Source organism: Cyanistes caeruleus, chromosome 21 (assembly GCF_971803275.1).
Source record: "Cyanistes caeruleus chromosome 21, bCyaCae1.hap1.1, whole genome shotgun sequence".
NCBI lineage: Eukaryota > Metazoa > Chordata > Aves > Passeriformes > Paridae > Cyanistes > Cyanistes caeruleus.
Window position 1 is genome coordinate 5,360,494 of NC_141721.1, and position 14,372 is coordinate 5,374,865.

A 14,372-nucleotide genomic window follows, 5' to 3' on the forward strand; every position below is an offset into this window, starting at 1 on the left:
AAGACCAAGTTGTCCTTTAAATTCAAAGCACACAGTTCAGAGTATTAGATTAACCCATTTATATAAACTGGAGCAGTTCCAAACTAATGTAAATTGGCATCACTCCTCTGACAGCACCAAGGTGCTCACGGCCCACAGGAAAAGCTTGAACAAGACATAAACCACTCATTTTGTAGTTAAGCACTTCTAGAACTCATTTTTATCGTCTTTGAGAGTATTGTGACTCGCATGACAGTGGCAGCCATCTCTGTGGAGGTGATATTTTAAAGAACAAGCACAATTCTTCAGCTGAGACCCTTCCACCATTGGTATTTTCACTCCATAAACGGGGCTTCAGCTGGAGGCCAACCTTTGTGTTGCAGAGATTTAAGAACGAGCTGTTCTTTTAGATTTCCATTGCAACCTTAGGGCATAAGAGTAAAAAGCAGAAAAATGACCTTGCTGTTGGCTGCTTTTGCCACTACACCTTGTCAGGCAGTAATTAAACATTCAATGGATTCAAGATATGAGGGAATAGAGTTAATTTGAAAGCACTTTCTCATTCTTTTTGTACCAAGGATGAGATGCTAAAGCTCAGGCTGGCACCAAGAAAAGTGATGCTGTTTGTTGTGAGCAATATGCCCAAGCCCAGCTTGCAAATCTGGCAGCTGATTTTCCATCATTAGCACTTTCTTGAGAGAAAACAAGCCCTGGCAGAAAAGGGATGAGAGGCAGAAACAGCAGAAGCTTTTTGTGGAGGTGACATCAGATGACCTAATGACCGTGCTTCCCTTCGTATCTCTCTTTTTGAGAAAGCTGTAAACAGCACCAAGGTGATTTATACCAATAAAATGGGAATGTTATCATCACCTGAGGGATGTGCTTGGATGATCCAACAAAGCCATCAACGTGGCATTAACAAGAAATATCCTTTGGACTTCAAATGATTTGTACTATTCCTGTAAATGTATGGAATCCAGTGATTCACAGCTTGTGTTTTGGGAGATGCCTGCAACTGGGACAAGAATCACTGCTAATTTCCCTGTAACATCATTTCTTCTTAATTCTCCCCCACCCAATACACCCTGCAAGCTCCCAAAGCTGTGCCTATAAACCTGCCAGATCAAAAATGTGGGGGGTGGGGGAAAAGCAAAATAAAAAATAGCCCAGTGTCTGCAAAGGGATCCCTTGTAGCCAAGTCTTTTCCAAACCACTAAAACCAAAGGTAAGGACTGTCAGTCCCTTTCTGTGTGGGGACTTGAAGTGGCATCTGGTGACAGCAGCTCTGCCCAGTGGGTTTTGCTCCCCAAAGTGAATTTCTCAGTGAACAAACATAAACATCATAAACAATGATTACATTACATAAACATTTTATTCTGGTGTTTCTAATCCCTGTATTTGAGCATCGTAGATGCAGATGTTTTTATTTCAGTGTTCCCTCACAAATTTTAAAAATGAAAATAATTTTTCAACCTGTTTTGGAGGGAGCAGTTTCTTTTTCTTGCTAGGAGGAATAATAGTACCTATTCAAAGAGAGCATTATTAGAGACCAAAACATTATATTTTTAAAAGTATAGGTCATTCCAGGATGCTTTCAAAAACCCACTTGCTCCACAAGGAGTTAAATCTCTAATGGATTTATCACCTTCCCGAAAGATTCTCTTGAGAAAGTTCCTGCTCTGACACTCTTTACTGTCTCCTCCCTTCTTTGTTCTCTTCCTTCTTTCTCCGATTACAGTTCCAAAAACAACACCCAATCTCCCGAGGTCAATGGTTAATATTCCCTGGTGTTTATATAGGCTCCAAGCAGCAGATTCCAGGCCGTTCAGCACTGGGCTAGCTCCAGCACCATGGCTTTCTCCTGGCAGGCAGTGCTGGCCTGCAGGAAATATCTCATCATCGTCTTGGTGCCCCTCATCTTTCTCCCTCTGCCTCTGGTTCTGCCTACCAAGGTAAGGAATTTTTAGAGTTCAGTTTAAAACGTCTCCGAGCTGCTCTTCTCAAGTGTAAAGAAGTTCTTTCTCAGAGCACCTGCATCTACTGCTTGGACATCTCTTTTCTTTTTTTCCTGAGCATATTGGGGTGATGTGAAACTTTGGGGCACAGATGGATGAGCAGCAGCATCTGTGATTGCATCTTCTAGAGGAACACTCAGTGACGTGAGGTTTTGTGACTCTTGCTTTGCATCTGGCTGATTTAGACAAGGACTTTCTATGCTGAAGATCACTGGTGTGGACCTAAGGCTCAATATTAATCCCTCTTTTCATTTTCTAACAGTGTTCAGTACACATATTTAAATTTTTTCCATGTTGTCACTGCTGCTTAGAAGAGGCATTTTTAGCCAGACAAGACATTCTGCTACGTAAGAGAAAATAACATTTCAGTCTTGCTTTAGCACATTTCTGTAAGAATCTTCCCAAACAAGGACTTTAAATTTAAAACACCAAGTTCTGGTGCTTTAAAGAAGCACACCTGGCTCAGGGTTCCTGCAGGAAAGGTTGACTGGGGAGCTGTAGTATCTGGGCAGGTATTTCTGGGACATTGTCCATGTAAAGAGAGAGCTGGGAGCTGACAGACTCCCAGTCTTCTGCTGCTTCTTCATTGTTTCTTGCACTCCCAACCTCTTCATGCAGAAAGATCTAATCTCTGGTCTCTTATTACAGCCCCAGCACCACGAAAAGAGCTCGTCCCAAACTGTCCCTCCTGTCCCTTCTCTTTGGACACCAAGTCCTAACTCCTCTCTCTGGTCTCACCCTCCCAGTTCCTGCTGATTCCCAGTTTAGGCTCCTTCTCCAAGCTTCATTCCCCACCTCCCTAACTCTTCCCTGCCTGTCCCAAAGCTCTGTCATCCTCACAGCTCTGTTTCTGAGTGTGGCAGCTGGTCAGGTGTGGCCTCTCATTCCCTCGCTGGGTAAATAAAATAGTTTAAATTATTACTTAAGAGCTTGCTAGGAAGAGGGGAAAAAAATAAAAACTATCTTTTTTTTGCTAGTTAACTTTTCCAGGCAAAGGAGTTACTGAAGTGAAAAGAGATCAGGATCAGGAAAGTTCTAAGAAGACAGAGTTGGGTTTGTTGTTTTTTTTTTTTTTGTCCTGAGGCCACAAGTTCAAACTCACTTGCTGAAGGCATTGTTACATACAGTGAGTCCTTGGAGTTACCTGTGGAATGATTTAGCAGTCTTGGTTCAGTTCCTCTCTGAAAATGACTCTCTCTGCTTTCTGTGCAGTCAGCAACAGGATAAAAATTGAAAACATGCTGGATTTTCCCCCTCTGTGACTTAAAGGAACTTTAAGAAGGTTTTTTTTGGGGTTAAAGTCGTGCACTGTGTCACTTCTGAGCAGGAAAAGCTGGTGCCTCTGCACACAGTGTGTGAGCCAGCAGCTACAGGGTGGAATTTCACATTTTTTCTATTCTGTTGATCTATTAACCTGCCCTATAATGACATAGCACTGGGCACTGAGCTATTATAATTGAGAGCAAACCATGCTAAAAATCTTACTTAAAGGCAGACGAATGTCCTTACAGTTCAGCCGACTTTGGGAAAACACTTTTCCCATTTTTACTGAGAGCCTGTTCGCAGAAGGATGGAAGGCAATGGCACTGTTCCTACAAGACACATCCAAAATCTCTGCTAGGGTCTCTCAAAAGGCATTTTTCTGTGTTTTTTAATAACAAAAATGGAGAAAAAGGATTGTCGAAAGTGCAAATTGCTCTCAGTGATCAGCGGGATGAATAATTGAGGTTCTTGATTCTCTTGTTCAAAAATAAGGCTCAAAAAGGAATATTTTTGTGTCTTTGGGAATCCCTCAGACTTCTTCAGCCTGGCTGCTTTGGTAATTCTCACCTAGACTGCTGTCTTCTCCCCTCTGTGCTGCTCAGCTGCCTGCTTTCCCTTTCCCTTCAGCAGCTCTGGAACCTCCACACCACGTTCAGAATTCCTGAGTGCATTCCAAAACGTCCCAAATTCAATCCTGACACCCATTATTCCAGCTCCTTGGTTTAATCTTCTGTAATCCACCTCATCACTACACTTAAAGTCATTCATACTGCCCAGTCCATTTTAGTGGACATCCTTTATCCCAGACCACACATCCATGGTTTCCTTCCCTTGGCTTTGGTGTCTCCAAGAATTTTTGCAAGTTCCAAAGTGCAGAAGACACCAAAACCTCCTCTTACTTTCTTCCTCAGCCCAATCAAATGCCACTGTTGTGACGAATAATTTTGAATCTTTTCCGTGTACAGGGACCGACTTAAACATTTTTTACATGAAATTTGGAGTGAATGGCCAAAGCAGAACTAAATCAAGGTTTTCTCAGAATAAGAGTGACATAAAATCTCATTTTCCTCAAACAAACAAGACCAAGTCAGTGGAAGCTGAAATGATCCGCAGCCAGTCTGCCAGTGAGCCTTTCAAAGTTTCTACTAAGCTAAAAACCCAGTGAAAAGCTATAAAAGTATTTACAGTACAAGGAGTCCAGGCTGTTGGGATTAGCTGAGGTTCACCTGGGCCATGACCTGAAGCGGAAACAGGTGGAGAAGCCTTGACTGGATCAGTAACTGATTCTACAGCTCAAGGACATAAAAACAGAATATAACACCATCAGCACAATCAAGAAGCCTTGATTTAGTGACTGCCAATCCCTTATCATGAAAGGTCCAAAGTCATCCACGCTTCTTTTCCTCTGGTACTGTTTCTGTCCCCGCTGCAGGCCTCATCTTCCCCTCAGAGTTCTGAGGAGATTGCTGCACAGTTTGTCATTTGATTAGGATCTGCATAGGTCAGAGGCCAGATGGGAGAGCAGCACGGGAAATAACCTTTTCTCTAATCCCTTTATCAGGCAGTGAATGTAATTATGGGGCCTTGGCTTCTGGAAGAGCCCCAGGTTCGATGTTCATCGTGTTCTGACTGCGTGTCCCCTTCCCCTGGCAGGAGGCACTGTGTGGCTATGTGATCATAGTGATGGCACTTTTCTGGTGCACAGAAGCCCTGCCTTTGGCTGTCACAGCTCTCCTGCCTGTCCTGCTGTTCCCACTAATGAATATCATGGATTCAACAACAGTAAGAGATCTCACTCCATGTATTAATCAGTCAGCTGCTTTTACTCTGGAATTATTCCCCAGCATTATATTATGATCATCATAATAATCACTATATTTATATTATTGATATCATTATTATTTTATTTTACTTAATTTTTATTATTCCTTTTATTGTTCTCTCCATGTCTTATTGGATATAATAAATCTCCATGATTTTATTGTCATCTCCATGGACTAGAACTTGCACGAGCCCAGAGTGAGCTCTGGGTGGAGCTGCTAATCTGAAATCAAAGCAAATTCCCCGTCCAGACGCAACCCAGAGTTACTCCCTGCTGATTCCTTTGGAATAAACTCCCTCAGAAAATGCCCCCTCTCTCCTGTGACTCTTCCCTCTCCCTTCTCCCCCTCCAGGTGTGTCAGGAGTACCTGAAGGACACCAACATGCTGTTCCTGGGGGGGCTGATGATGGCCATTGCCATCGAGAACTGGAACCTGCACAAGCGAGTGGCTCTCAGGGTCCTGCTCATCACAGGTGTCAGGCCAGCCCTGTGAGTTACACTGGTGCAAATGCTGTGGGATAAAGGATTTTATGGAGTTAGATCCCCATTTCTGATGGGAATCCACAAATCTTGCCCTACAAATGATTTCCTACAGCCCAAGTGAGTTAGTGCCTGAGCCAACCTTGCAGATGGGGATCCTTTGAGGTGTTACACTCTTGGTGTGTCTTTTTGAGTTTGGGGTGGGGTTTTGTTTTGTTTTGTTTTTGTTTTTTTATATTCCAAAAAGGTTTTAGGTGGAGAAATAGCAACAAGAGAGTCAATGCTGGAAAAAGAAGGCTGCTGCCAGGCTGGGCCTGGAGCACAGCTTTGGGCAGTCAGGAAAAACCTCAGCTGGAATTCAGAAAACATGGACACTGTCTGCTGATGATTGGAAAGAGAAGAGGAAATACAGGGGTGCTTGTTTGGAAAACAACAAATGTTTTCCAGACTAGAACTTTAAGCCATGCACAGGCTACCTCACTCTGTTTAATCTGTTTCAGCTCATAAGAAGAGGGAATACTGTAGGAAATTACAAAGTGATAGAATAAAAACGCATACAAGATAAACCCCTTTTCATCTGAGATATAATCTACATCTCATCTAAAGAATAATTTTGAGACAAATAACAGAGTAATACTGAAACTAGGATTAGAATTTTAGATGAGAAAGAAAAGGATCTTAAATAATAGAGGTGGGATAAAATAACAAGAGTAAAAAAAAAAAAGATATCATCTTCCCTATGGCTTAAACTGATTGCCATTTGGGATCAAATTCAGCTTGCAATTCCTCTTCAAAATACATTATAATGCATTAACATGTGTTATTGAGAAATGTTTTCTCCAGAAGGATGTGGAATAAGCAGGATAAACTGCTTGCTCCAAGCTACCAGATTCCACTTTCTTAGCCATAAGAATGTCAAAAAATGGGTTGAAAAAGAAAAATTATGTTAAATCTTAACTATGTCTCTCACAAAACAGACCAGGGCAGGAGGAAGTGCTGGGTGGGGATTGCTGAGCATTTTCCAAACACAGCATTAGCAGCTGACTCTTTGTAACAAAAAATAAAGAGCATTTCAGGGCTGAGCTCTGATACAGCTTTTCCAAACCTTCTTATTTCAGGCTCCTGATGGGTTTCATGATCGTGACAGCCTTCCTGTCCATGTGGATCAGCAACACAGCCACCACTGCCATGATGGTCCCCATAGCACAGGCAGTGATGGAGCAGCTGCACAAGTCAGAAATTGAGTCTGACACCACTGGCCAAGGGTCTGAGCACACAAACAAAGCCTTTGAGCTGCAGGAGAAGTCACCTGACAGCTTCAAAGAACCAGAGGAAAAAGGTGAATGGGTTGTGGGTGGTTTTCTCTTCAGGTTGATGGAGAATGACCTGGTGCTTTCTTCTGTCAAAGCAATTCCTTTGTTAAAATTCTAAAAGAAGGTTGTCCCCAAATCATCCTGACTGCAGCACACAGCACTGCTGAGGCTCTTCCAAGAACCAGACAGAACTACAGTGAGCTGCTGACTTGGCTGAAGTTAAATCAAAAATACAAAGAGGTTATAGCTAATCAATAAAAAGACAAAAAGTACAAATTCTCCAATTTCCAGGGGAAGGCTTTACATCAGGCTTCCTATCTCCCTGCATATTTATGTCTGTTCAATTATTATCTACTGTGTAACTTATAACAGGGAATTCCCAAGGGAAGATTTCTGGCCCATTTCCAGCTGGAAGGTTAGGGATTAAAATGATTGTTCTGATCCAAAGGTACACAATCAAGCAACAATATCTCTTTACCAGCTGTCTTGCCCTTCTCCCCATTTTTGAGGTGGTTGCAGTGTTTCTGAACATGAACCTCAGTGCCAGCACACAGGAAAAGTTCCCTTCAGCCCAGCTCCTCCAACTCTGCTGTAATTCCCTGAATTCTTGCCTCACCCCCTGTTCAGACATCGCCCTCATTCACAAGGAAGTGTCAGCAGTGGGTTCAAACTTTATCACACATTTCAAATTCCCCTCTGAAAAACTGTTCTGTGTCAAGACAACCAGGGAAAATGGGAAGAAGATCAAAAAATTAACAATGCCAGCCTTAAAATGAAGAACTTTGGGTTCCTTCAGCTGTGAATCCATTGTGTTCTAGCCTTGAAATATTAAATAATGCAGGCCCAAAGTCTTTTCCTGTCCAATATCCTCCTGCATCTCTTTTATTCCTTGGGATCTAGGTAATTCTCATGTCCTGACAGTGGAGGAAGAGAGTGGGAGAAATGAAGAGATTGAGAAGAAACATTTGAACCTCTCCAAGGGAATGTCCCTCTGCATTTGTTACTCATCCAGCATTGGAGGGATCGCCACCCTGACTGGGACAACACCAAACCTCGTGCTGCAAGGACAGGTTAATGAGTAAGTCTGGGATTACATGCCCCCAGAAGTGCAGCACTGTGCTGCAGCTGACTCCCAGGCAGCTCAGAAAAGGAAAATATCAGTCTGGTCCCTTTCCTGGGAGCTGCTTTTCCTTAATGGAGCCCACTGAACCTCCCCTTTGCTGACTCATGAATGAAGGACAAAAGAGAACGTGGAATTCTGGATGCTAACAGCCACCTGCATTTTCCAGCCTCTTTGAAGACAACGGTGGCATCATCAACTTTGCCTCCTGGTTCTCCTTTGCCTTCCCCACCATGGTGGTGCTGCTGATTTTGGCGTGGATTTGGCTGCAGATCCTGTACTTGGGCTTCAAGTGAGTTCCCCTGAGCCCCTGCACTGGGTCAAGGGCTGGTCCAACACCAGGAACCTTTTTATTGATGAGGAAAATCACACAGGAGGTGACAAAGCCCCGGCACACCAGAGACCAGAACAGAACACTCAGTGCCTGTTACAATTCTGCGAGTTTTTCTTCGAGGGATCTGATCAAACCCTAGCTAAAAGTACTCTGTAAATGAAAATAGGGAGCTCTGAGTGCACATGACCTGTTCTGCAGCATTGCTGTCGTGTCCTGCTGTGCTCCAGAGCAGGAAATTGATTTCTACAGAGAGCTGCTAAATGCCTTTGTGACCAGGGTTGCTCCAGACCTAGATTAGTTCTGCTGCAGATCACCCAACACCACCAGTTTGCATTGCCTGCCTGTTTAATTCTCAGCTTATCACGTTTGTATTATCCCAACTTCCCTAATTTTACATGGAATGAGTGCTGTTACACCTGAAATGGTATTTTTGCCTTCAAATTCCTCCTTTCAAATTCTCATTATCAATTTAAAAAGCTCTTCCCAGTGATCAAGCAGCCTTGTCAATCACATTAACATTGTCCCAGCCTAGTGGAAGGTGTCTCTGCCCATGGCAGGAAATTGGAATGAAATGGAATTTAGGGTCTCTTCCAACACAAACCATTGTGTGATTCTGTAATTTTTTTTCCTCCTGTGCCCAGATATCTCACTTCTTTACATTTAAATAATGAGCTTTTATGTGCAGGAAGCTTTTTTCTCGTCATCTTGCCAAGACATGCAGCTCCTACTCACCACGGTTGCAAATTATAATATATTTAATTTCAATATTCATATGTAAATACATATTGAGGCATTATGATTGAGTACAAAATTTAGATTTTTAACTCTCGAATTTCTCTGACATTTCTCATCCGTTTTCTTCCAGTTTTAAGAAGAATTTTGGTTGTGGTGCCAGTCCTGCTGCCAAGGCTAAGGAGAAACAGGCCTATGAAACCATCAAGGAAGAGAGCAAGAAACTGGGCAAAATGAAATTTGCAGAAATAGAAGTTTCAATCCTCTTCGTTCTCCTGGTGCTGCTGTGGTTTACAAGAGAACCTGGATTCATCCCAGGCTGGGCAACCGTGCTCTTCAACAAAGATAACACAAGGTAGTGCCTCTTCTCCTCCTCACTTTGAATAAAAATGGAGTTGGCTGGATTTTACCCAACTGAAAACACACCTGAATAAACACCTGACTGCTCTATTGCAGCTATGTCACCGATGCTACAGTCGCCCTCTTCATTTCCATTTTGCTCTTCATCCTCCCTTCTGGTTTTTCCCACCAGGACAGAGATGAAGAGCAAACAGGTGAGTCCCTGAAGCACCAAAAATAGGTACATGGGAAATTTTCACATTTTCAGTTTACAAAGGAAACTTCAAATATTTAATAACAATTCAAGCTGCTCTTCTAGCTGTGTGCTTTGGGTTTGGCAAAGCACACATTGCATGAAATTCTCTGTTTTTCATCATTTAACTAATTAGGAAACTCTTATCCTAATTATCAGTGTTCCTGCTCCTGTTACACACATTTGTAAAGGATTCTGAGCTGGAATCTTCAGGAGGGAATACAGGACTTAAGAGAAACACACAGAGCTGTTGCCACACCTTTAACTCACCCTTCCTTGCCTCCTGCTGTGCTCCTTGGAGCAGCTACAGATCATTCATTAGAGTTTTTGCAAGTCAAGTTTTAAAACCTTTGTTGGTGGTGCTCCCAGCATTTGCTTCAGGAGATCATTGCAGAGTTTGCTGACAGAAGGGATTCCTGGCACTCTGACCAAACTCACCTCCCACCAAGTTCTCCTTCCTTTGGAGAGTCCAACGTGGCTTCTTCACCAAATCTCTTTTGGGTTCCAGAGGGCAGAGCAAAGTTCCGGGCACCTCCAGCCCTCCTGGACTGGAGAACCGTTCAGGAGAAGATGCCGTGGAACATCGTGTTCCTGCTGGGAGGTGGCTTTGCCTTGGCCAAAGGCAGTGAGGTAACATTCCTCAGCTCAGACCTGTGTCCTCCTGGGCGCTTTCTTTGCTCTTCCTGCTGTCCCAGGACACAAGAGGGCACACTGGGAGCATCAGATGCTCCTTTCCCCAGCTCCTGGAGCTGGGACCATCCTTGGAATGCTGGGATCAGGACAAATCCTGGTTGTTCCCTGTGCCATGGGATGGCACCACCAATCAGGGCAGCACAGTTAATTGTGCTTCTGGAAAAGTGGTTGATTAAGAAACTGCCCCAACACGTTAAATGTTTAAATAAAATGTAATTGATGAGGCCACCATGAGATGATTTACCCAGGAGGGGTCCTCAAAGTATTTCAAACCAAGGATTTATGGAAATAGGATTTAAATTAAACTATTAAAAGAGAAATGTAGAGCTAGAGAAACTTCAGGAGCAGGAAAAAAACATCTGCAGGAGTGAGCCCAGTGCTACACATTATTTTTCAGTAATGATCTGAGTGATGGAACAGACAATCCATTTATTAAATCTATACACAATAAAGAAATTGTAAAAGGCTTCAAGCACCTAGAAGTACTAGCTTACAATTCAAAGATCAAAATTAAAATGGAAAATCACGTGTCTGGAAAAGGAAATATTTAATTTAATTATATTAATAATTAAAAATATTTTAATTTATGCTAGAATAAATAATCAAACACATAAAAGCTGCTGCAGAAACCCCAGAATGACAGAGTGGATGCTGCTACTTCCCAGTGACTGACAAGGATGAAGGGTGTGAAAAGATTCAGACAGTTATTAAGATCTGAGGCAGTGTGATGAAATGACATTAAATCACTACAGCATGTGATAAGATATATATAAAAATATTTTAGGAAATTAATTCAAATATCTTTGCTTACATTAAAAAAAATGCGCCTCAAACATTGATCACATACAAGTAATGATCTGAACAGAGAAATAATTATTTGCTGTCAATATTGCACTATAAATGCAGGATCTCCTACTTTCCAATTCCTTGGATGGGAAATAATGGGGTTTTGTTGCTGTTGTTTAACCTGCTGAACAATCCAATGTGTTTTTCAGCAGTCTGCACGAGAACTGCTCTGAGAAGGGAGGGAATGAGAGCTTCACCAGGGCACTGCTGTGGCTCTTCCCTGCCCAGCCTGGCACCCCTCTTTGCTGTGTTGCAGGAATCTGGTCTGTCTGAGTGGTTGGGCACGCAGCTGACGCCCCTGCAGAGCATCCCTCACCCAGCCATCGCCTTCCTGCTGTGCCTCCTCATCGCCACCTTCACCGAGTGCACCAGCAACGTGGCCACCACCACCCTCTTCCTCCCCATTCTGGCTTCAATGGTGAGTCCCAGCCTCTCAAAATACTCTCATAAGGACGTTCTTCAGCTCTCAGCTGTCAAAACTATAACTGGCTGGCAAAGCCAAGTGTTGTTTCCTGTACCCCATCAGGACTTAAAACAAAAATCTGAGTGTGCATATGTGAACACACACCGTGCTTAGCTCCACCTTTCTAAAATCACTGCTGGTGAAAAGCAAGGGATTAAATTCTTTGGCATATGAAGACTTTGCCTTCTGGCCTAAACATGAGGTCACTGCCAGCTGTACTTGTTTTTTCCAATTTGTTCTGCACGGGGACAGCACCAGCAGCAGAATTTCCTTGCCTGCAACATTCCATGACCGTATTTCACCCATCTCACCCCCACCACTGGCCTTCCAGAAGCCTCTGAAGGTGATAGCATGACCTAATTCAGACTTCTGCATTTCCACAGGAGATTCCTGTCGCTGGGGCAGGCAGAGCTCTGCAAACCTGGTTTCAGGTAGAAACTGGAATGAGCTCCTCCAAAATCTTTTTGCATCTTTTTGTACAGACTCCAGCCAACCCCTAAGCCAAAGCTCTCACCTTCAGAGCTTCACCTGCCTCCCCTGATAATTTAATTTTGCTCTTAACCAATTTGAAACCAGAGTTTAGAGCTGAATATAAGCATTATTTATCCATTTATAACAACACAAAGCCCTGACCACAAAATCAATTCTTGCATTTGCTGCATAAAGATGCTGGAAGTGTCTAAAGCAGCGCCAAAATATGAGTGGCTGCAGTGTTTGAAGAAGAATGAGGCTTCTGACATGGACAAATACAATCAGATTTCTTCCAGAAGGTTTCTGTGCATTTCTGGGTATCAAAACCATCATCTCTGCTCTCTTTTTTGTGCACAGGCTGAAGCAATTTGCCTCAACCCTCTCTATGTCATGCTGCCCTGTACACTCTCTGCATCGCTGGCCTTCATGCTCCCCGTGGCAACTCCTCCCAATGCCATTGTCTTTTCCTATGGACAGCTCAGGGTTATTGATATGGTGAGGAAAATTAACCAAACAACGTTTTCTTTCCAAAATTTTCACCCCTAGGTTTGGTCTTTCCTTTTCCCAATGCTGGTTTTTCTTGGGGCAGCGTTAGAAAAGTCTTTGTGCCTGGCTTATGTCAAGTGGAAAGGAGATGTGTGTGTGTGTGTAAAGAAAGGGTCACACTGTCTCTAATACACTCTGAGAATCTTATAAAGGTGCTAATGAGCTTTTAAAGAACAGCCAGGGCTTCTTGAAGATTTTATAATAAGAGCTGGGAATGTCCAACTGCTTGAAAAATCCAAATATAGAGCATGAGGGTGTCAAAGAGCCCTGTCACCTGGGCAGTCCTTCTGCAGGGACAGGGAACAGCCTGGCACATCTCACTGGGTGCCCTGACACCTCCAGAAATCACTGAAGACACAAGGACATCCGTGCCATGTCTCTTGATAACTTCCCTAACTTATCACTGATCCAAGAAGAAACCCAAAGTAAGTTAGAGAGAAATACCAGGTCAGAAGAGACATGGATTAAAAGGATTTTGGGACTTGTAGTTTTAAGAGTTTTATCCAATGGAAACCTTTTGCTTTATGCAAATTATGTTTGTGAGGAAAAACAACTTAAATGTAATTTGGTGGAGGTGTGAAAAAACAGCCAAAGAGAAAATCAAACCATGCAACCCATCCCAACCATCAAGGAAGGAAAAAAGTGCTCAGGGCTGCTAACAAGGCTTCTCTTTTATAATTCTAGGCCAAAGCTGGGTTTGTACTCAACATTCTGGGAGTTCTGACCATCACTCTGGCCATCAACACCTGGGCATCATCCTTGTTCCAGCTGCAAACCTTCCCATCGTGGGCAAACAAGACTGGGACCTGTCTGTGACGAGGGCAGGAGGCAGAACCACGGCTGCTCCTGCCAGAGCTGCAAGGACAGCAGGACTATCACCCCCAGAGGCAGAGGTTTAGAGAAAATCCTGTTCTGTGGAAAAGGACAGGTGAAATCCTCCTGTTGATAACAGCAGTGAAATTGCCCGGCTGCTGCTCGGGTTTGTCACCCCAGCAGGACGAGGTGGCTTCTGGCTTTCCAGCCCTCCCACCTTTAGATTTTCTGCCTCTGCAGGGGTGTTTGCCCCCAGTGCTTTTCCAGCAAGTCTGAAATCTGCAGCAAGTTAAAACAAAAAGAGAGGTGTGAATACAGGAGAGGAAGGAGAGAGACTCTGAGTTCCTGATTCCATGCACAGATCTGTGCTGTCACAGCTCTCCACCTGTCCATGTGTAAATGTGCAAGGTGTACATGATTGTTATGTACTCTGTGGGCACTGACAGCAAGCTGTGATCACTGAAAAATCATTTTGAAATATATTTATTTTCAGTCCCAATGTTAGGCATGTAAAAGATGATTTTTCTTCCAGAACATCCGCCCCAGTGTTATTTATGTCAGATTGCAGCCTGCAAGTTCATAATAAGACCTTCCCCTGAAAAGGAGAGAATCCCTAAGTCCTAAAATATACATGATTGCATTAAAGATTTATTTTTTTTTAATGTACCTCTGTGTTCTGCAGTTTATTTTATTATAAATCACTGCTTTTGTTTTCCAGGTGTCAACTGTTTGTCCTTGTGCTCACTTACAATATCTTTAAATAGTCACAGAAATCAGCATGGTTGATTTTCTCTTATCTTTAAAGTCGTAATTATGTTATTATTACTGAGCCAAATATCTTGGAATGTCCAGCCCAAGATTTTCTTTGCTAAAAGCCTATTATGTAATCC

At 43.0% G+C, this 14,372-nt stretch overlaps 1 protein-coding gene across 1 annotated transcript; it reads left to right on the plus strand.

The window, feature by feature from the left end:
• Positions 1–1,665: 1,665 nt before the first annotated feature.
• Positions 1,666–14,145, plus strand: SLC13A2 (solute carrier family 13 member 2). Its single transcript, XM_023939230.2, has 12 exons — positions 1,666–1,931; positions 4,911–5,039; positions 5,432–5,568; positions 6,678–6,898; positions 7,773–7,950; positions 8,162–8,284; positions 9,192–9,413; positions 9,515–9,612; positions 10,159–10,280; positions 11,446–11,607; positions 12,481–12,618; positions 13,354–14,145. Exons 1-12 carry the CDS (start codon positions 1,830–1,832, stop codon positions 13,483–13,485), a joined length of 1,764 nt encoding a protein of 587 aa, XP_023794998.1. The 5' UTR covers positions 1,666–1,829; the 3' UTR covers positions 13,486–14,145.
• Positions 14,146–14,372: the final 227 nt, after the last annotated feature.

Excerpts from the sequence above, each read along its gene's own strand:
- SLC13A2 (XM_023939230.2), top strand. The coding sequence starts at position 1,830 with ATGGCTTTCTCCTGGCAGGCAGTGCTGGCCTGCAGGAAATATCTCATC. Across the intron at positions 7,951-8,161 it reads CTGCAAGGACAGGTTAATGA|CCTCTTTGAAGACAACGGTG; the intron begins GTAAGTCTGGGA and ends TGCATTTTCCAG. Across the intron at positions 9,613-10,158 it reads CAGAGATGAAGAGCAAACAG|AGGGCAGAGCAAAGTTCCGG; the intron begins GTGAGTCCCTGA and ends TTTGGGTTCCAG.